This window comes from Astatotilapia calliptera, chromosome 7 (assembly GCF_900246225.1).
Source record: "Astatotilapia calliptera chromosome 7, fAstCal1.2, whole genome shotgun sequence".
In the NCBI taxonomy this organism is placed as follows: domain Eukaryota; kingdom Metazoa; phylum Chordata; class Actinopteri; order Cichliformes; family Cichlidae; genus Astatotilapia; species Astatotilapia calliptera.
Genome location: NC_039308.1, coordinates 29,418,430 through 29,441,285, shown reverse-complemented (window position 1 = coordinate 29,441,285; position 22,856 = coordinate 29,418,430). Strand labels below are relative to the sequence as shown.

Below are 22,856 nucleotides of genomic sequence, written 5' to 3'. Positions count from 1 at the left end.
TAAGATGCAGTGCAAATCAGGAAAATATAATGTTGCACCTTTTTAAATGTGCTGGTTTCAGCTGTAAAGCACAATTTTTCAAGTTTTACTACAATTTGGTGGTTTGGTGCAGATAGGCCAGGGTCTTGGGTGAACCATGGGTGAATGCGGCAATCCTCTAGCAACCAAAGCAATCACAAGGAGGTTTTTAGTACTCCTTCCTCAACCAATTTTAGCCAACAACCACTTGCCAGCCAATAGGAATATATTTTTCACTAGTGACTGGAGGTTGCCAAGTGGTCTTTAGGCCTGCTTAACCGAGGCCTTAATTACAACAAAGAAACTTAACAGCAGATATCTTACTTAAAAGAAAAACCCGTAAGCTTTACAGAGATGAGACAAAAATAAGATACTACACATAACTGAAGCATAATGCCAGCAAATTCCATAGGAAAAGATTCTGAAGAATTAGTTGATTATACGAACATATACTGTGTCGTCCACAGGACTATAGAAACCTTATCTTTTTATGGCGTATACCTAATTGCTCAAATGGTCAGTCTCAGGTATATTCATGCCTTTACTCTACTGCTAAAATTGTTCATTGTCCTGTAGTGTATTGTATGTGCCTTCATCCTGTTTTTGTCATGCTTGAGTGAAGCACTGGCGTGTTTAACAGTAGTTTTCTGCCCATACAGTTACTATTGGCTTCAATAGCTGCAAGTTAACAGTTATCATTAATTTGGTTAACTTTACTTGCACCTTTCTTGTCATAATGCAGCTAAATAATGTACATGACTTGACATGAATAAGGACGGCTTCTTAATGGCATCAACAAACTGTGCATTTTGTTATTGTTTGACTTACATAGCAGAAGAAAGTAGTGTGTTGCTCAAAAAAAGTAATAAGATGTACTTCTTTATTTTAAACAAAAGGGGGGCTGGCACAATAAAAATGAATGTAATATAACCTGTACTGATGTTGTGTTAGTTGTAGTTTCTTTATAAATGAATGTTGTAACATGTATGTTTTTAATATTAGGTGCTTACTGTTATTGTTCTAATCTAGGATTGGAGTTGAGATAAAGTCCCCTAAAGCATAATAACCAAAGTCTAACATGTCCCTGACTAGGTTACCTGTGTCGTGGCATCTCAGCCACAGCGCAGTGTTACCATGGCATCAAGTGACACCAAATGGAAGCTTAGTCCTGCTGCGTGTCAACCATTCAGCGCAGGGCACCTACAGCTGCTATGACAACAGTGGGCGGCTCCTCCGTTCTATAAAACTCAGGCTGGGCCGTAAGTGTTCCTGTGACTTGTTAAGCTTGCTCTTAATTTATGGGTTAGCACCATTAAAAAGGTCTGTTCTGTATCTAGTCTTTTGGCATGGGACTGCAGCCTTCAAAAATTCAGTTTTCTAAGCAGAAACCTGTTTGCATCCCTGTGTTACAGGCCCCATGTATACAGTAAGTCTCCCAATCCCCTACAGATCTTAGAGGAAGTTTATGTTTGTGCCCCTGAGAAATTCTCATTTCTTTTACAAATTTATCTCAACATGTTTTTATTTCCCTCTGGATCTGCATTTTTAATGAAGGAATTTAACAGGACAACTTACTGAAACAGTGATAATCAGAGCACCAATGCTGGTCCTCAGAGGAAACTGGTCTTATCGTTTATCAATTAGACAAAATTGCCTCCCACTTCCTATAACTGTCTTGCACAGGAAGCATCTCCCTAAGTAGGCTTCCTTTTGAAGTTCAGGGAATTTTTCCATGGTACTGGTCATTCAATATTTTGGTTAATGTGCAGGAAACTAGGGCACAGACACCGAGCTGTTAATTTTAGACTTGAAGACAAGCCATATAAACTTTAAAATATATAACAACTTATAACAGAGCTCTGAAAAACATCACTCCCTTTCTATCCTGAAAATGATCTATGCCTTACTACTGTTCCCCAGATCCCCCTGGGCGGCTGACCATTTCCTGTCAAGTGCCCAATCACACACATGTTCGCTGCTCCTGGGTAGAAACTGTAAAGACCTTTCTGCCAGCAGAGTATAATGCCTCCTTCAGGTAAGAGCTAGTTACTGCACAGAGTTGAATTTTGAATGCAGTGTGTATAGTTTGAGTAGTATGCTAATATATAGTATATATCAAATTATCCTTCTTTGAGTCTGCTGTTCTTCCTCCAACTTGTCATATGGCTCTTAAGCTGGGCACGCATACCTTTGCAAACTGTAGTGTTCTCAAACAGGAAACAATACACATTTAAAGTGTTTTCATGGACTGCAGTAGACACTAGCAGGAACAAGACTGACTCTTAAGGACTGCTGAGTAAAGATTAGACATTCAGCTGGTGGACAATTCAACAAATAAATAATAAGTGTAAACAAATACAGTCACAATATGACTTTTCTACTCTGAGATGTAAGCATACTGAATCACTGAACCACAAAAGGGCTATTAGATCTGTTACCTTTTTGCTGTTGAGGTAAATAATTTCACTTGTGCCATTGTCATTTCTGTTCATTTTATCTTTTGTCTCACTGGTAAATGTTTGGCACACTTCGAAAAAATTCTTATTGGGAAACACTAGAAGAGACTGATTCTTAATAATTCATCTGGAATTTACAGACCACACACTACACAGCTTTATCTGGTCACTGTAAACACCATAAGCCTTGGCGGAACAGACTCTCAGAGCTGACATGTACACACTACATTTATATCAGCCTGACATTTATTTAGAGGCTTCAGTATTGAGCTGTGGTGAATTGGTTGTACTATCTTTGCTGTTTTTATCACATATTTCAGTTGTCATTAACTCTAAATAGCATTTTTTGTGTGTTTTTAAGCAATGGTAAAGAGTGGAGCCCATGCATCGTGGACGTCACCCAGAAGCACTGCGATGTAGTTCACCCTGCTTTCTGGCAGCCCATCCATACCCTTAGAATCACAGAGACGAATGCACTTGGGTCTAAGAATACAACTGCCAGTGTTAAATTACACGAGCTATGTAAGATCACGCTAAACACACTTGTGTAATATAGACCTCATATATACATTACATTTTAAGGATTTTTTTCCCATTTCCAAAATATTACCTGCATTATGAATAAACACACAAAACAAATTCTGGGAACACAAAGTGGAATTTCACACATGCACAGGTAAAGTTAAAGCAAACTGGTGTGTACAGAAGACAATGCATCATGATATCTAATGACACACGCCTGTCTTTGTTACTGCTGTTATGACCATGCCCTTGTGATTCTCATATTATGACCTAATTCATCCTGTTTTGCTGCATCACTGTCAAAGATTTACAGTTAACAAACAGTCAGGTGAATAAACAACACTGAGACACTTGTGTAGGTTAACGTGCTGCACGGGTGAAAAGCTCAGAGCGAATCACCCCGAACTGCAGTATTCGTTTATTTTTATAGGTTACATCGTCAATATGCAAATATAATCACATTTCCTGTTACGCAGGTCCTGATGCTGTCTGTGTGTAAGCTGTGTGTGTGTGTCACAGAGTATGTGTGTTGCAGGTCAATTTCTAAGAATAATATAATGCAAGTCAACTTCTGCGGATATGTATTTCTGTACTGGTCTCTTGCGGTAAATGCCAGTGTCACAGGGTCAGCTTCCTGTTTCTACAGAAAACTGTGTCTGGTGAAATATGTATAACATAACTTTTGAAGAATAAGCAAATAAAACAATAAAAACTACCTAACAATCACTGTCTACATTTTCACTGCTCTCGAATAGAGGCGTTCATAGCTGTTTGAGATCTGTGAATGGCCATTAGATGTTGTTCACCATTTTTCCCATTCTCTGCATTTTTGTTTAACACACAGGTGAGGGCAATATTTAAAACAATGACAATAGTTAATGAAATCATTGAAGTTAAATTGGATTCATTGTACCAGTTGTACCAGGTCATGATTTTGTTTCAACATACTTTATTTCATTAACGTCATTATTTTAGAGTTTTTGATCACCAATAGTAACATCAAAGTAAAACAGCATGAGAGATTTTGTATGTTTTTTGCCCAGTGAAAATAACAAAATATAATACTTAATCAAATTTGATTTAATCCTGTGTTTTCCAGTAAAACCAGACCCTCCAGAGTCAGTGTTGGTGAAGGAACTTGGAGGGTATCCAAAGAAGCTACTGATCTCATGGAGATTTCCCTCTTCCTGGCCCCAGCATGATGCTTTTCCTTTGATATTTCATATCAGATATAGGCCACAGGGCTCTATGTTCTGGTCAGAGGTTCGTAAGCAAGACCGTTGATTTCACTTCAATGTCGATGGGGTTGTAGTTAGGAATAAACTTGAACATGCACATTGGAGAAAATATAAAAAATGTTTCAAATATTTTACCAGCAGTTGAAAATAATTTTTTGATTTCCAACTGATAAAGCACAACTTTCTGCTTTTATAAACTGAGATAAAACATTAAAAGCCGCACAATTGTTTCACGGTTTTTGTTTTGGTAGGTCACTTTAAACACACTACAGCTAAACACAAGGGGGGAAGTGTTGGTCATGAACTTCTGCATTGCGGTTTCTTTGTTTTAACTTTCCAAGTTGACTGCTACCATCTTGTTTGTGTGTGTGTGTGTGTGTGTGTGTGTGTGTGTGTGTGTGTGTGTGTGTGTGTGTGTGTGTGTGTGTGTGTGTGTGTGTGTGTGTGTGTGTGCGTGCTCCTTCCCTGACATGTTTCTCTCTCTTTTTAACCAGATTTACTCTTTGGATAATTCAATTGTAATATGGGACGCTCTGGCAGGCCACCTTCACCAGGTTCAGGTCCGAACCCGTGATGAAATTAACGCGGAGAGCCAGTGGAGTGAATGGTCTCCTCTGCTACTCGGCAGGCCCTGGGAAGGTAGGAGGAAAAATTAAAGTAGTCCGTATCAGTCATTTTATTTTGAGAGTAAATTTACGATGCAAAAAGCGATCAATAAATTAAGGCATTATATAGATTTGATTAAAAGGTAACACGATCAAATAATTATCTTTAAATACACTTAAAGTTGAATCACATTCAGTTAAGAGTAGTATTAGAACTTTTATTAAAGGCTTTGTACTATTCCTGTCTACTGACTGAAGTAAAAAACTTACTCTGGGCCTGTGTTTGCCTTACAGACTATACCACCCCTGAGCCTGATGTGGAGCCAGAGGACATCTTTACTCTCCCAACCAAATCAAAGCCTGAAGCCTCCACTCCAAAGTCACGGGGTAAGACACCAAATGAAAACTGTTATTACAATCAGCTATGTTGGGGGTCAACTAGAGTGCAGCTAATGTCACTAGATTAGTACTACACCACCTAGGTTGCTACCACAATTACCACAACCCCTTTTAGCACTACTAATATTAGACCTGCTCTGTAACAGTTGCTATTACCGTTTCATTACTAAGTAATTTTAACCATAAATGATTTTCATTTATTAGCATGTTTTTAGCAGATTGTTTTTTTCCGCTCTCCCTCTGTCTAGATTTTACTCAGTTATCTTCAACAGCTGAGAAGCTGAGGCATTATTTACAGTTATTAGAGGAATTAAACACATAGCAGTAGAATGAAAATTATGTTTATATATGCATTTTGCTTTCCTATAGCACTTAGAAAGGTCTTTCTGGTTCTTTGACCCAATAGCCCCTTGAATTAGTGTGGATGGCCTGACCTTATGTTTTGTAAAAGTTTTACAAAACATAAGACATTTTTAACTCGAGAGTCCCAGACTCCGGGTTAGGTTCGGAGAGTAGTCTGGCACTTAGTTGTGGTTGTCAAACTTAAGGGTAAGAGGCATGGGGATGCGTTAATGTCTGCGATGTCATCACAAAGACAGCCAATTATACATTTCCCTTGTGTGTATGTGTGGTCCTCCTCCTCCCCCTCACACATAGCATGGGGTAGACAGCAGTCACTGTGGAGGAAATACTACTATCAGAGAACAATTTTTAGCCAAAATATGAGCACCTCTTGTCCAAGTGATTTTTAAGTGCACTTGATACTGCACTTACTCCAGTTTCCAGTAACATGCCCAACAAGTTTGAAGTGGATCAGATGAACAGTTACTGAGATAGAGGGGAAAAAAGAGAAATATGTTTTTTTAATGATGTAGGTGTCCTTCAGTGTATCTATTGGCCCTTTTTTGAGCATATATTAGATGAAAATGATTGAAAACCACTGAACTATGCGAATCATAGCCTAATAAGCGCAAGACGAGATGTTTTTACCTTGTGTTTTGGTGGCATTGAGAAGGCTCATCGGGCATTGATGCAGCAGCAATCTCTAGGAAGGCATTTATTATGGTTATTACTTGTTACTTGATAGAACAGTGCAAGTAGCTTGTGCCTGGCTTCATCACCAAATTACATATAATTGCAGTAATTGGCACCTGTGGGTTGTCATGTTTTCTACGATGCTGTGTGCACACTGGATGAAAGCAAAGTACATGGCAAGCTCAGGTATACATGGGAAAAAAACAGAGTTAAAAGCAGCCTGCAGCTGCAAGCATGCCGTCTAAAATATACACATCCAGGATACGCACAACAAGTATACACCCACCCACACGCAGTATATACAAGGAGACAACTACAGGTTTGGCAGTGGAGGACAGGCTAAAAGCCTGTGACTGGTGCTGTTGGATTATTTAAACTGGTGTCCTGTGAAGCAGATGTCTTCTTCTATTTGTGTCAGCGTGTGAGAGAAAGCACTGTCGTTTGCAGATGTGCTCATAAATCACCTTTTAATGCTGTCAGTAATATGCACTTTTGCTTTTTCGTTTTTGGATGTGTTGGTACTTTTACAGTTCGGGTTGATGTTTTCTCTCATTTGTGTATGTGAAAGCGAGTTGTTTACTCCTCTCAGTATAATAAATGCATGTTTGGATGAAAAGCCATAATGGCAGATTTCAAATTAGCTTCTCACCAGGGAGTAATTAAATCCAGGAACACACACAGCTTTTTTTCTTTCCATTTTTGTCTCACATAGATGTGTAAACTTCTTTTTTTTTCTCCCCATGTTATGCCAATTTGGACTTTTATTGTATTTATTTCACTGCACTTTTACATCTGCTTATTCCATCATGTGTGCGTTCGTCTCTCTGCAATGTCCTGTGTGAATTCTGTCATCTGTCCTTCTCTGTACCTCCCACCCTGCTTGTTTTGCTGAACCTCCCTTCTCCTCTGCTCCTCTTCTCTTCCCACCCAGGTTCTAAACACGGGGATGAAGGTAATTTAGGTCTGGTGATTCTCCTGGTTTTGTTCTCAGTGGTCATCCTCACCACCATCTTTTCCCTCATCTTTGTTGTGTGGTAAGAAAAATACACACACAGGCATATCCCACATCCACAGTCCATGACTGTGTGGTCTGTGTCTCTGTTTTAGTTTGAGTAACATTTTTTTTCTTTGTTTTTTTTTTTTTTTTGGATAGCCTGGCATTCTTAAAGTTTTTGTCAGTCAGTGTTGATGTTTCATTTTGTATATCCAGGATGAGACAGAGGCGACGTGATCATGCCACCAAACAAGAGCTCACCTCTATGGTCAAGATGAAGTCCATCCCAATCTAATGTAAGAAACTGTTACTATTTTTTAGAGGCTTTTTGCCATTTTTATTCCCCCCCTTACATAAACTATGCTGCATATGTGAACATACCTGTCTGTTTTTGTGTTTAGATGAGCACATTTGGGAGTTTTGACAGTTTCAGACATTTCAATGGTGAACAGATTCTGTGGCAAGGAGATAATTAAACTCCTAATTAAATGTCACTTCTTTCAAATTTGTATAAGTACAGCAAAATGCCCTCAAAAGAGCACTAAGCTAGTGAGCCACTGCCTAAAGAAGAACCAAAATGGTTCAAAAGAATGCTATAAACAACATTCAGACAACCCTTCAGATAGCTAGCCAACTTGTGATTATAAGGCTAACACACACACACACACACACACACACACACACACACACACACACACACACACACACACACAGATTATAACCCTCTAAGTATGGCTGTATATCTGTCATCTAACTCTGCTATTTAAATCTGTGCTTTTGTAAAACCTTTTTCCCTCCTGCTTCCCTCTACTCTGCTCTCCTTCACGTGCTCCCTTCCCATCTTCATTTTTCATCAGCTTTTTCTCCTCTCATCTCAGGTTAATTTGAAACATCTTCAACCCATCAGCCCCTTCTGGGGTTTCACCAGTGTGTCAGCCTGTACCATTCCCCGCTGTTAACATGCTGACCGTCCGTATTTGGCTATATTAAACACAGAGCGTCATTCAAGAGTCCATCCAGAATCCAAGGCAGCAGGAACTAACTCATGTAAAGAGCTTGACAAAGTAAGGTCATTACCAGTTTATATCGGCTGACTGATGGACAGTTTTTTTGAAAGATTTCCTTGGACATATTCAGTGACTACAAGTGCACTACCCATAATGCAACATGAGACTCCTACCTGCCGTCCATGGGTATAGGGACAGTCCTCTTCACTTCAGCAATGCTCACTACTACACACGACTGTAGGAGCAACACTGCACAGGGACATATGAGTTCACTCATAACCAGTGCTCTGTCAAGTCTCCCCAAACATTTTTTTTTAACTTTTAAGCAACAAATAAGGAAAAACAAGTGCAGCTGCCAAACAGGAGCAAAGGGGAACATTGTTTCTGGAACAACTCGTCACCCAGAACTCCTCACACTCTCAATCACTGTGAGAGGTAACACATGTTCATTCTCACCTCGACTGATTGACCGACTCAATGCTGTGAAGGAAGCAACACTTCTGCTAATTTCTGTGCGTGTCTGATGCCAAAGAAGCAATGACGGGCATTATGGGCTCAGGTGGGAGGCAGGGAGCAACCTGTCACCTGCTGCTGGCATGAGGGAGAATATGGACATAGAGAATGAGGTCCGGGGTTTAATAGACTTTGTTTCATTTATGACAAGTGATTTTATGTTGCATGATATCCCTGTTATGTTGTCTGGCATATTAAGTAAAGGTTTTTTTTCTTTTATTGTAGTTCTTTCTGTCCATCCATTCACTGTTTCTAAATGTGTGCGAATGAAAGACTCGCATAAAAGAAAGAGGGAAAGATACTGGCCTTTCACAGATCACCAGCATTATGAAAATACATGGATTCTTAGTCATCTAGAGAATATTAGAGCATACATATTCAGCTGTTTTGTCAATGCCAATAATGCCAATAATAATAACCCCAGGGTCATTGTGTTAAAAAAAATGGGAGTATGTTTTGTTCAGATTCATTATTAAGTCAAACCATGAAATCATAAGAAAAAGAGGAAAGTAGTAAATCTGAAGAGCTGGAACTTAAAATTTAATTGGAATAGATGAAAATTGTTGTCATAAACTGACTGGTGTAGTCAGCCTTTTAAAGACAAAATATGACATAATGAGGCCGTTAAAAAAAGTTTCCTTATCATGTTTTTTATTTTATTTTTATTTTTTTAATAAATTACAAGATTAGAGTGATGTTACTAATGAAATGAGGGCAAAGGTTTAGATCAAAAGGGGCCCTCAAAGGGCCTTTGAGGGGACAAAAGCAAAAAGTGCTACAAAGTAGCTTGCTTTATTGTAACACGAAACATGGAAAGTGATGCAGAAAGTGCTGCATTTGATATCATTAGGAACAATGTGTGTACTCGCACGCCTCATATCTGTCCATACACGAGAGAGGTGCATTCTGGGTGGTTACTACGGTCTTGTTCACCATAGTAACTAACATCGAAAGGGGTACGCAGCACTAGGCTTTCACTGCAGTTACTAAAATGAATGTAAACGATGGTTTTAGGATGCTGATTTTTCTTGGGGTTTTTGTTTGTTTTTTAGGGGACATTTGGGGAGAGGAAATAAACAGCGGGGCATTGGCACAGATCGAATAGTTGCCATCAACTGCAGAGATTGTACAAGAACCACCTGCATCAGCTGTTCAATTAACCTTTGAGTTTATGAGGTAGATCAGTGCATGCTGGGCGGTGGTGGAGATGAGCACGCACGCAATAAACTGACAAGAGTAACCCTCGCTCACTGTACATCTGTCTCAAAACCCATCGCCTCACGGAAAACACTCGATTTCTGGGTGGCCAACACTTAAAAATACCTCCGATACAGCTTGTCTGCTTTAGTCCTGCTTTTCACACCTGTGCCTATAAACCTTGTGTCCTGCTAGCTTTGCACCACAGATGGAACCGAGAGGCTCTTCTGCTTGAGAAGCAATTTTTCTTTCTTTCTTTCTGCTGGTTTGGTTGTTACATTCTGCTCATCTAAGGCTGTGTAGTTTCTTTTGCTGGCTGTCATTTCAGAAACACAAGGTGCATCCAAGTCCAACTTCTTTTTGTTTTTCCCAGTTTGGCAACTGTATTGTCTCTCAAGCTAGCTCCACATATTATGCATGGATCCAGTTGAAGCTTTTTTGTATATTATTGTATATCAAACTTTAAAAAAATGCATACCTATGTTATATGTGGTGTTTATATGTAAGGAAAAAACATAATCTTTGGGGTAGATTGACAGACATGGTTTAGCTCAGTCTTGTGTTAAGGACATTTCTTTTTAATAAATCTGTCATTCTACACCAATATTACATAGGTAAATGCATTACATGCTCCCTGTCAATCACTCTAGGTCAATACTAAAACTCATTGGACGAATTGGAAGTGAATACAGTGTCAATGAAGGGAGACTTCAATAGTATTAATAGCCTGAGCTAAGCCATTTCTTGTGAGTCTTCCCAGCATTGTGTGTGTGTGTTTTTCCCCCCAGTTATATGAAGCTGTGTTACTGTACGATTACTGTATGGACAACGTGTTTACTGAGTTAGTCCTTATCCAATGTTTAATTCCTTTTTTTTTTTTTTTAAATAGAACCACAAATGGATGTTTTCTTTTCACTGACACTCTCCTTCCTCCATTCTTGTGGCAACATTCACAAAGACAGTGAAATATTAAAAAAATTATTCACAGAGTCAATTTGAGAACCCGCCCTTTACTTCCTTTTTAAATTGTGTTCCAGTAAACTCGGGGCTCTGATGGATGTGAGATATAAAAGGATGCATTCGGAGCTTTTGTACTAGAATGTGCACACAAATTTGATTTTAATTTCTTCTGTTTTTTGTTTTTGTTTTAAATATTACTATTGGTGCAATGAATGTCATCTTTTTGTCATTTAAAACAATCTTTGTAGCTGAATCTTTGTATAGTAAATTCTTTTTCTTATGCTTGTCTTGTCCTTCCAAAGTCCAGTCAAAAAAAACTTTAATCAAGAGTGAACCCACTACCTGCTCTCTGTGTGACTTTTATACTAAATATTCAGTTTTATAAGGCCAAATTAGGAATTTAAAAAAGATGGTAAATATAACATAGAAGCCACTTTGCCATAATTACTGGATTTACAGGTAATAAAGTTAATATTTTTCCAATCTACACAGTAATGTAAAAGTGAAATACCTGTTTTAAAGATATTTTTATGATAAATATTCAAAGTAAACTTTGATAAATTGTATAAACCATCCATCAGATTCAAGTTTCCGGGCACAGTGCCATATATTTTAAAAGGCGCCTATAAATAAGATGTGTTTTTACTATTACTATTATTATCATTATTATTGTTATATCAGTGACTGTTGTTCACCCTGTCTATTTTGTTTTTAAGGGTTCAATGTGACATGTTTTCTGTAAGTGTATGCCTATGGAGTTCTTTCTGTCTTTCTTGGTGTTTTTGTTATTTTTTTGTTTTTTTCTGTGTGGACAAACTTCATTTACAGTCTGTTCCTCTGCGATATGTGACAGTTAGAGGAGCCTGTTGACTTTTAGTTCTCGCAACTCCGATGAAACTCAGGCATCCATTCTCAGATGTACATAGTCATTTTTGTTTCCTCGTGTTCAACAAATATCACCATAAGCTGTTTTTTTTTTTTTCTTCCTTCCTGTCCTGGTGTCTGTGAAATAAAAAAAAACTATTTTATCACACTTCTATTCCTTTTTTTTCTCTTTTGTTTCCCATGAAAATTCAATGTTATGGTTCACTAACCTTTTGTCCGTAGTTTCCATTATCTTTTCAGTACAGCTGCGCATTTATTTTATAAAGTTTATCTACTTCCTTGTGTATCACAGTTTATTCTTTGGTTGTTTGATGGAAAAAAAATCCAATTGTCTAGAGTTACTCAAAAAAAAAGATGTCTGTTATTGTTTGGTTCTTTGCGTTGTGTAAAAGCTGAAAGAATTTCCCCTTAAGGCCTTTTCTCTTTGAGGCAGTTTCTGACGTCTAAATGCTTAAGCTACCTTTTCTTGTCTTCGTGACAAGGAATTTTAAGATGAATAATTAGAAGGAAATAACCCCGATATTCTCATCACACTTTGACAACAGTCTTATTTGTGGTGCAGGGGGGTTTAGCGCAAAGATACTTTGTCGTAGACAGACAAAGTTGGTGGCACCAGGTAGTGCTACTAATAAAGTCAAAGAAGGGTGATGAATATCTCTACACCATGTAAGGAAATATAACATAAAAGGCAACGTTTGTGGTGCAAATAAGACAAGTCTTCATTGTGGCTCTCAGTGCTTCTGTTTATGCCCATCATAACAGCCGTACATTATAGCTCAGAAACCTTTGATATTTAAATCTCATAGTGTACTTGGTGCAGTCGGGCGTGACACTCTCAGCCAAATAAAGAGCTATAATCTTGGTGATAAAAGGAAAAAAATGCACAGATTCATTTTCCAATCTGCGCTTCTGTTTGAGCAGTGTAAATCAGTTGGAGCAAGTATAAACCCACTGTGAGTGGAATACACACAGTATTGTATTAGCACATTGGCACAAGGGCTTTGTACTGACCCTATAGGTCAGTTTAAGACAATACCACTTAGAAAGATAAAAGCTGTTATTGCTCGTGTTTGCCATCGTTAGTTTATAAATGGAGGTAACTGTCTTATGTTACCAACAGTGAGCTTTGCCAAGTAAGCCTTTTGGTTAATGTATCTCAGACCAGACAATTACTGTATAATGCTTAGTGTTTCATAGCTGTGCACTCAACTGTGCTTAACGAGGGATCTTAGAACATTTATCCCACCAGGCATGCACTGTGAAGCAGGATTTTGTCTCCGGTAATGTCAGGGTTAACCTTGGCTTTTTAGGACTATGAAGGTGGTTTGTTTCTTATCAGGGTTTGTCACTACAGTAACTTATGCTGGAGCAGGGCCTGAAAAAGTCAACAATCCTTCACAGATAATTTCCTTTGTGAGGTTTGAACCCAGAATCTCCTTGCTCTAAGGTGACAGTACTCACCACTGAACCAAAGTCTTATTAGACCAAAGGCTGCATTTATCTGGGTTTTTTTTGACACTTCACTAAAACTTTTCTGGTAAAATGCTGCCTCCTGGTGGTGAAAGGTTAAGACTGGCAGTTTGCACATTTGCCTTTCACACAAAAAGATCTCGGAGGAGGCCTGAGCTAGTGTACTCCTACTGCTGGACGAAAGCCCAGAAAAATAGGATTGTGTCAGGATGTTAAATCAGTGCCAAATCAAACACGTGGATCCTCTGCAATCCCGTGGAAAACAGGGGAACAGCTAAAAGTATGCCCACCCCCCTCATTTCTTTATTTTTGAGCAAATAACCAGACCTTACCCCGTGACGAAAAACTTTCAGAGCCCTTAGAGAACTTCAGAAAGATGCAAGTCATTATACAAAAACACAGCAAATATACACAGGATACATTTTATTGAGATAAAATAACACTACATTAAAACTATCTTGTTACTATATACTTTACTATTAACCAAAAACATATTTGTCCAAAAATACAAAACATTATTTTAAAGCACAAAACTTAAATAGTGCAAATTCCAACACTTAAAGTCATATGGTAAACATAAAAGAGAAAATGACACTGGCAGTTAAAGTGGGACAACAGCCAGCGTGTAAATTCCTTCCATAAGCACTAAACTTCAAGTTAAATAAGTGTAAAGTGGAGGCCGGTGCTCTGTTTGCCACTGTTAAAGCTGTTTTTCCGCATCCTGGTAGTCATAAGCAAAGCTTTACAATGCCTTTGTCTTCTATGTTGGTTTTGTTTTATTTAAAACTCCAGTGTTACTCAACGCTTCTGTTACTCAAACAGTTGTTTCCGATCCGTTCTGTGACCCTTCCAAGAAAGTAGCAACAAAACAGACAAGCCTGTAATAAATCAAATAAAGAGCACTTCAAACTATTATGTACCAGCAAGTTTGTTTGTTTTTCTTCCCCCAAACAATGAGCACTTTTCAAACTTTCTCCCCCTCATCCATTATTTTATTTCACAATCACAACTAAATATTCCTGATTTACCTCCACTTACTAATGGAAATAAATAAATAAATAAATAAATAAAGATCATCAAAAGTGAAACTACAGTAGCCACCTAGTGGACAACAGGCACAACTACAACCTTAATCACCAAGCACCAGCTTTACAAAAATGTATCCCTGTTTTCCATCTGGAAACAGACAATTCAAGTCCACCTTCTCTTATACTGAAAGCATGTTGCTTATATTCAAATACCCATTTCTAAACCCACTATAATACAACATTACTAAGCATCATTTAAACCAGTGTATAATACTGTTAATGAGTGTTTATGTTATTTGGTCTACATCTAAAAACAGTGTAATGACAAAAACTCTATATGTGGTATATCTTTGCTGCTGATAATGCAGCAAAGTGATTATAATGAGTGAAAACAAACAGTCCTGCAAACCCCGTTTTCACCGCTGAAAAGCTAAATTTCAGCATATAGTCCAGGGGTGTCCAACTCCAGGCCTCAAGTGTCAGTGTCCTGCAGGATTTAGATGTGTCCTTAATCCAACACAGCTGATTTAAATGGCTAAATTACCTCCTCAACATGTCTTGGAGTTCTCCAGACGCCTGGTAATGAACTAATCATTTGAGTCAGGTGTGTTGACCCAGGGTGATATCTAAAACCTGCAGGACACCGGCCCTTGAGACCTGGAGTTGGACACCCCTGATACAGACTGTACCTCACACTGTTAGCCATATAAATATGGCAGCATTATGGGAGGAAAAATGCTGGAACCACGCACAGATGATTAACACAGCATGTCCCCTTTCTTCCATTTTGATGATCTAAATCTAAACTCAACTTTTTTTCAAGTTTCACTCCATGCTGTGTCAGGACACCGAATCACACCGACTTTACTCGTCCGTCACAGTTTTTGCTCAAACGACGAGGGCCGAGCTTGAAGCCGTCAAAGAAATACATAACAGCAGGAAGCCAAAACCTAACTGAGCATCTTTACTACAGCATGTCTTAAAAGGGGATTCATTCCCTTCCTGTGATGATTGACGTGCACAGTAAAGAAGCCTCTGAGCCACATATAACTCACTGTTGGCAAGGTTTCACCTTTGGAATAAGGAGACTTGATGTTATCCATTTCTGTGGCTGGCTCAACTTACCCTACAAACTGATTTCTAAAAACTGACCATTACAGGAAAAGTTATGACTGAGTGCACATTAAGGCTTCTCCAGGCAGGAAAATGAAAGTTGCAGTATGTTGACATGCTGGATATTACAAGCATTAACAGCCAAAGAGGACATTTTGTTTAGCTGCTGGTAATAGACATGGGAAATAAAGAACCGTATGTGGGCAGATTTTTAACGTACTATAAAGAAAAACAGTTTTGAGGTGCACTAAGAGTGAAACTGAAAGACGTCTCGCAGAGCCTGGAATTGATTTTGCCTTTGGTTGACGTTTCCTTCAGCGCCCTTTGAATGAGGCTGGATAGTGACAGTAAAAGTGATGAACCTGCATCGGGATTTAAGTCTGTGAGGTGTTGTGTAGGTGAGCAAAAAGTTGGGCAAGCCCTGGTAAAAAAGATATGAGTAAAAAGAGGGTTCACATCTTTACATTTAGTCCCCAGGTTATTGAAGAGGATTCTGATACAAATCCATGCCATGAAAAGGAAAACAAACAAACAAACAAACAAAAACAGTGATTGGCACTTATATTGGGATGTTCCCATTTCAAAAAGCTAATTTAGTATTTTACAGCCATCTCCACCAATGAAAAGTCAAATGTTTACTGCTTTCCTTATAATATAATGAGCTTTCTCATTCTTTGTGAGAAAAGAAAACAAAAAGTTTTCATTATTTATGTCAAATGAACTGAAAAATGTCTTCATAGCCATATATACGTGTTCTTCAGAATTTAAAGGTATTTGATAATTATTTTAAATAACTAAGAACATTTTTATCCAAAGGTGATCCAAAGTTGGTGATGCCTTAAACATCGATGGCCACCCCGTGTTTAGTGAATATCACATCTCTGGTTCCCGTCAGGTACATGAGCACTGAACACAGGTGAGGGAGCGTCGCCGTGGTGCTGACGTATAACCAGTATGGGATCGGCGCCGTGTTGCCGAATGGGCACACCCACAGGCCGTGGCGCACTGCATCCCGGACGTGGTGTGTCACCATGGAAATGAAAAGCATCCATGGCAAGGAGCACCAAGCGTCTTTGAGGCGCCCGAGCCACATGAGGAAGCGGAGAGTGAGACAGATGATGGGAATGAGAGAGGAACAGTGCAGCGGTGGACGCTGAGGGAGTGAGACAGCAGCCTGGAAGAGCAGTGAGAGACAGCGTTAGCACCACATATATCCTTTGGAAACATGTCAATCCATGTCAACAGTGTTCTGTACTGTGGAGATCCTGTCATGAGTCATGCTCCAGCACACACACACACATACACACACACACACACACACACGTATGAGGTATAGGGCTGCCACGATTAGTCGACTAGTCACGATTACATCGACTATCAAAATCGTCGACGACTGATTTAATAGTCGACGCGTCGTTTGAAGCTTTGTAAGATCACAAAAGACGCAGGAATGAGTAGTAGGATTTAAGAGTGTAATAACGGACTGAAACAGAAGATGGCAGCACTGCATGTACAAGGATGCCAGCTGCCGTTAAACCCTGAAGAAGAAGAAGCTGTGTCCCAGAATTCATAGCGCAGCCCAGCTCAGTTTCCAACAATGGCGGTAGCTAGTTAGTTTTAATATTACTCTTATTATTCTTTCTGGGTCACAAAATAAACGTTTAACATATTTTCAGGTGAGAATGTAGCTGTGTAAACCTCAAATATCTGCTCAGTTTATCAAGACACCACATATTTTCAAAAGCACTCCCAACGTTTTTGGAGACGTCTGTTACCCACTAGCTCGATAGCTAGCCGGGGGCAAGGCTCACTAGAGCCGACGAGAACACCGGACTCCTGGCAAATCGTTTTCAAACCCACCGCCGTCTTTCGCTACTCAGGTTAAACATGATATATAAGTCACTTAGATAACTTAAAAATGTTATTGTTGGGCCTTTTTTAGTATTTTATTTGTTCCTCAGTAAATCGGTTTGGCTGAGATTAAAGTTATAGTTTTTACACAGCTGAATAAACGTCAAGCAGACAGCTGATTATCAGAAGTGTGAGACGCTCGAGAATATACTCCGGTGTCCTGTTTATATTTTAGATAGCAAGGAGCAGACAGCTGAGTTTATTAAACTCCACTGAAACAATCTGGAAATTTAATTAAAATTTAATAAACTATCATCTTGTCTTTATTTTTAGTTAGCACATACCTTAAACACTTAAAGCTGTAAGCTAATGATAGTTATATAAGAGCAGATGCATGCATGATCTGATTAGTCGACTAATCGCAAAAATAATCGGTGACTAGTCATTATCAAAATAATCGTTTGTGGCAGCCCTAATGAGGTACATCTCTAAATTAGGGCTGCCACAAACGATTATTTTGATAGTCGACTAGTCACCGATTATTTATGCGATTAGTCGACTAATCAGATCATCATCATCATCCAAAATAAACAAAAAGTCCTTCAAAAATAAAATGCAGCAACCATCACTGGACGTAAAACTACAGCTTATTGCACCAGCAGCATCTGCTCTTATATAACTATCATTAGCTTACAGCTTTAAGCTTTTAAGGTGCTAACTAAAAATAAAGACAAGATGATAGTTTATTCAATTTTAATGAAATTTGCAGATTGTTTCGGTAAAGTTTAATAAACTCCTTGCTTTCTAAAATATAACAGGACACCGGGGTATATTCTCCAGCATCTCACACTTCTGATAATCAGCTGTCTGCTTGACGTTTATTCAGCTGTGTAGAAACTATAACTTTAATCTCAGCCAAACCGATTTACTGAGGAACAAATAAAATACAAAAAAAAAGCCAAACAATAACATTTTTAATTTATCTAAGTGACTCATATATATTTAACCTGAGTCGCGAAAGACGGCGGTGGGTTTGAAAACAATTTGCCGGGAGTCCGGTGTTCTCACGGCGCTAGTGACCTAGCCCCCGGCTAGCTATCGAGCTAGTGGGTAACAGACGTCTCCGAAAACGTCGGAGCGCTTTTGAAAATATGTGGTGTCCTGATAAACTGAGCAGATATTTGAGGTTTACACAGCTACATTCTCACCTGAAAATATGTTAAACGTTTATTTTGTGACCCAGAAAGAATAATAAGAGTAATATTAAAACTAACTAGCTACCGCCATTGTTGGAAACTAAGCTGGGCCGCGCTATGAATTCTGGGACACAGCTGCTTCTTCTTCTTCGGGGTTTAACGGCAGCTGGCATCCTTGTACATGCTGTGCTGCCATCTTCTGTTTCAGTCTGTTATTACACTCTTAAATCCTGCTATTATTCCTGCGTCTTTTGCGATCTTACAAAGCTTCAAACGACACGTTGACTATTAAATCAGTCGTCGACGATTTTGATAGTCGACGTAATCGTGACTAGTCGACAAATCGTGGCAGCCCTACTCTAAATGTATGTATGCATATGTATATGTAGATGGATCAACTGACAGGTCAGATGCGTCTCTTAGATCTTTGCTGGAACTTTTTGGATTTATATGACTTATAGAAGCTGTTCAGTTTTTTCACACTGCACACCATGCTAAGATATACCAAGTGTTTAGCTAATTGCTCTTTGAGAATCACTTTGTTGGTGCTGACATACAGTTTTATGCCTGTCAATTAAACTGTTATCTGCTGTCTGTGTGTGTGTTCTCTATCAGTAACACAATGAAAGAAGTTACTAACATGTTTTTGTAGATTCAACTAAAGAAATGAGAACCAATGCTGTGTTTCTGCCAGTGAAAGTGTCTAAAGATACAATTTAAATTTTTGATACATTGCTACACTGTTGGGCTGAAAGACCAAAAGAATAGTCAATATTTCAATGATGTAATGGATGACAGTCATTTTTTAACATACATATAAAATGAAGTAGTATTTTTCTTGGTGCGTCACCATAGCTCACCCTGTGGATTGTGCTATGTTCCCGGCATAAAATCCATATCAGAAAAGCCCAGATTGAATTCTGCCCCAGGCCTGTTACTGCATGCCACTTACTTTCCCATCATTTCTTCTGTGTCTAACTGTTGTTATGTAACAAAGGCAAAATACCCCCCAAAAGATCTTTTTCATAAGGATCCAAACTTATTAATATTCAGTGGCCATTTGGAGTAGAAACCATTTGCACTCCAGCATTGGTTCTCCTGGCTCGCTCGTTTGATTTAGCATCCCCGTGGATTATCTGACAAAGAAACTGAACACATTTACAAGAAAAACATGGCTGCTGCCAAACACAAACACCTACAATCCCTGATAAATAGCAACTCATGAGGCTTAAAAATAAAAACAAGTCTGTGAAATTAAAATTTTCTGCATGGGTTGTTTCAGTGTTTTCTCTCAGTGGGAAGGTTATAATGAACATTGTGTCCTGTAATCTACTATAATGGCACATGTATGGGTGCATTTAAGACTTAATCACTAAATAATTAGCTCTCCAAGAGAAAGGTGAAGGACTTAGGGAATACTTTGTACCCTATCATTTGTAAGCTTATTAAGCATTCAGATTAACCCTCTATGGCGAAAGTCTTACCTTGAGTGATAAGGATCCAGCCATATAGAAGTGGTCCAGGTCTATGATTGATGCCAGGAGCCCTGCGAGTAACACCTCATATAAATCGCTCTTTTTCCTCAGTCCAATAACAACTGCCCATGACCACAGCCCCACCAATCCGTGCGTGGCGTTGTCCAAGACAGCACGCAGCCACAAGTGTTGCTGTATGACAGACAGCTGTAGGACGTGGTCTGCCACCACACAGAACATCCCGAGTCCTGCCGACGCCAGCAGGGAGGCGGAACTGAAAGTCTGCAGGAGGGCCTGAGCTCTCTCCGTCTCCAGAGCCAGGCTGAGAGGTACGGGAGCACCATCTCCCCTGAGGCCAGGTCCCAACAAGGGGGACGAAGAAGGGGAGGAGTCGAGCTTGGAGTAGAATCCTTGCATGTTGTTAGATGGCTGGAGGGGCCAGTCAGCATTAAAGGTCAGCAAGATTCAGGCAAACTGGAATAAAGGAAATAAAAGGTTCATCATTCACTGCTTATCTGAGCAAACGTGAAGCAATCACACACACACACACACACACACACATACACTCTAATGCATGTTCATGGACACAAATTTTATTTTATTTACTTATTTTTGGTGACAGACTTTGACACTGATGTATTTTAACAGGAAGCATATTTTGTGTCTTATTTAGATTCTTTAGAGGACACATGTCAGCTGTCCTGAGGGCTTTCTAAAAGCAGCTTCCACTGTATTGCAACTCAAACCTAACTGGGGAATTTTTATAGACAAAACATAACCAATGAGTTCTTGATAATAAAATAACAATTAAAACAATCCAACTGTAAAATTCCCACTACCGCCACCCCCATCCTGTCTCCAAATGTGGACAACATTGCCTTTTAAAGGTGAAATATATTCATTTGACATGAATCAGTGCATATGAAACTGGACAGATGAAAAATTGAATATAAAGGCATAAAATAAAGGATAATTAATTTTAAATTAATTCATGTATGAAAAGCAGAAAAAAAAAACACCTGAAAAATGTGTGTCTGATAAATGAAACTATGGGCTCATTTAACAAACTTCAATGTTATTATTATTTATCCATCCATCCCATCCATTCGCTTCCGCTTATCCTTTTCAGGGTCGCGGGGGGCGCTGGAGCCTATCCCAGCTGTCATAGGGCGAGAGGCGGGGTACACCCTGGACAGGTCGCCAGTCTGTCGCAGGGCCAACACAATTATATTATATATATTATTATTTATTTATTTAAATTTTCATACCTATATTGTTTCTGACCATGTCTGTCCCTTTTTGTTGGCTGGCAGGATAAGATGCAACGTTACCAAGCTCAGATCATCAACCTGGTTTCTTAAACTGTACTCAAGTGACCTCCACAGTCGCCAGATCTCAGTCCAACAGAGCACCTTTAGGATGTGACTCACACCCTAAAGCAGGGGTGTCAAACTCAAATACACAGTGGGCCAAAATTCAAAACTGGAACAAGGTTGTGGGCTAACATTAATATTTATTGGAAAAAAAAAATCTTCCTCCAGATATGAGAATGAATCTTTTCTTATGGACTCAAACAAGTTTTGCTGAAAAACTGAATATGGAACAAGCAAAGCTTAATACTAAACAATATATATATTAGCTGTATAATACCAGTAGGCCAGCTCTAATAATAATATGGTATGGCTTCGCGGGCCAAATGTAATTAGGCTGCGGGCCAAATTTGGCCCGCGGACCAGAGTTTGACACCTATGCGCTAAAGGAAATCTCGGAGGAATCTTTCCAGCACCTGCTTAAATCCATACCAGGTAAAAGGGGGAACAACCCAATACTAGCAAGCTGCGCCGAATAAAATGTCCAGTAAGTGCACGTATTTCAGTTACAGATCATACCTATATGAAAAGAGCAAACAAAAACCACCCCGCACCTTCCACATAGGAACAATACCTAATAACAACACATAATAAAGTACTGTGGAGAACTGAACAACAAATACAAAGTTCACACACATAAGACAGTTTGAGTTCCCTGAAAATCCACAGCTTTCCAACACCCAGATTATTTTTTATTTTTTGGACCATGGGGGCATGCAAAAATAGATCTGATGCGTCTCATGCAACTGAGCGAAATGTAGGACAGACTCAAAAGGCGCCCTGCTTTTGTCTTTTACTACCAGCTGATGATGCAACAGCAGTGCTTCTCTTGAAGATGCTCCTATGAATGAAAATTTAATTAGCTGGTTATTTTTGTCACCGGCTAGCGGCTCCAGCTGAAGTCCCTGCCTGCAAAGCTCCTTGCGGTCCGCGTAATGTTTGTTTGACTTGACATTAAAGTCAAACAAACATTAAAGACATCTTAATTAGACCCAATATAAGCGAGCTAAAATAACACCACAGACAGTGCTAGGCGCTACGTGGCTAGTAGTGACAGAGATGCTGCTATGTGTAGGCGGACAGCAGCTGTCACGATTAGCGATGGATTGCACGTCATGACAGGCATCGTCCCCGATTTAAAATTAAGAACAAATGTATAACCGATCAATAGGAGATTTTTTATGTCATTTTTGATGAAACGCTTGGAAAATAAACCAACCCTTACCCCATTTCCCTGCATCCGTAAATCTACTGAAGTGTTCACACTTCTTCTGCTGTGTTGTGTTGTAGCGCCAACGCTCAGCGGTGCTTTGCTGCCACTCGCAGGGCATGAGTGGGACCCACCAGCAAAGTATCGCTAGAAGACCAGAAGGGTTCAAATCCACTATATTGCCAAAAATATTTGCTCGTCTGCCTTCATACGCATATGAACTTGACTGACATCACATTTTTAATATGATGTGAATGCATGCTTCCTTTGCAGCTATAGCAGCTCCAGCGCTTCCGAGTGCTTTCCAAAAGGTT

At 39.2% G+C, this 22,856-nt stretch overlaps 2 protein-coding genes across 4 annotated transcripts in view; one reads left to right on the top strand and one right to left on the bottom strand.

Annotated features, from left to right (window-relative positions):
• Positions 1 to 10,027, top strand: part of il11ra (interleukin 11 receptor subunit alpha) — a 52,617-nt gene extending 42,590 nt beyond the window's left edge. For 2 of the 3 annotated variants that reach the window (XM_026174230.1, XM_026174232.1), the window contains 9 exons: positions 1,111 to 1,277; positions 1,939 to 2,053; positions 2,836 to 2,996; positions 4,096 to 4,259; positions 4,729 to 4,873; positions 5,134 to 5,226; positions 7,205 to 7,307; positions 7,484 to 7,563; positions 8,146 to 10,027. In XM_026174230.1, the coding sequence (XP_026030015.1) occupies positions 1,111 to 1,277; positions 1,939 to 2,053; positions 2,836 to 2,996; positions 4,096 to 4,259; positions 4,729 to 4,873; positions 5,134 to 5,226; positions 7,205 to 7,307; positions 7,484 to 7,562 (1,027 nt within the window). In that variant the 3' untranslated portion in view covers position 7,563; positions 8,146 to 10,027. Of the gene's footprint in view, positions 1 to 1,110; positions 1,278 to 1,938; positions 2,054 to 2,835; positions 2,997 to 4,095; positions 4,260 to 4,728; positions 4,874 to 5,133; positions 5,227 to 7,204; positions 7,308 to 7,483; positions 7,564 to 8,124 lie in introns of all 3 variants that reach the window. The other variant, XM_026174231.1, reaches the window with a different exon arrangement.
• Positions 10,028 to 14,957: 4,930 nt separating this feature from the next.
• On the bottom strand, positions 14,958 to 22,654 carry tmem267 (transmembrane protein 267). The gene is made up of 3 exons (XM_026174228.1): positions 22,558 to 22,654; positions 19,972 to 20,436; positions 14,958 to 16,614 (listed from the first exon to the last, which is right to left on the bottom strand). Exons 2-3 carry the CDS (start codon positions 20,377 to 20,379, stop codon positions 16,279 to 16,281), a joined length of 744 nt encoding a protein of 247 aa, XP_026030013.1. The 5' UTR covers positions 20,380 to 20,436; positions 22,558 to 22,654; the 3' UTR covers positions 14,958 to 16,278.
• Positions 22,655 to 22,856: the final 202 nt, after the last annotated feature.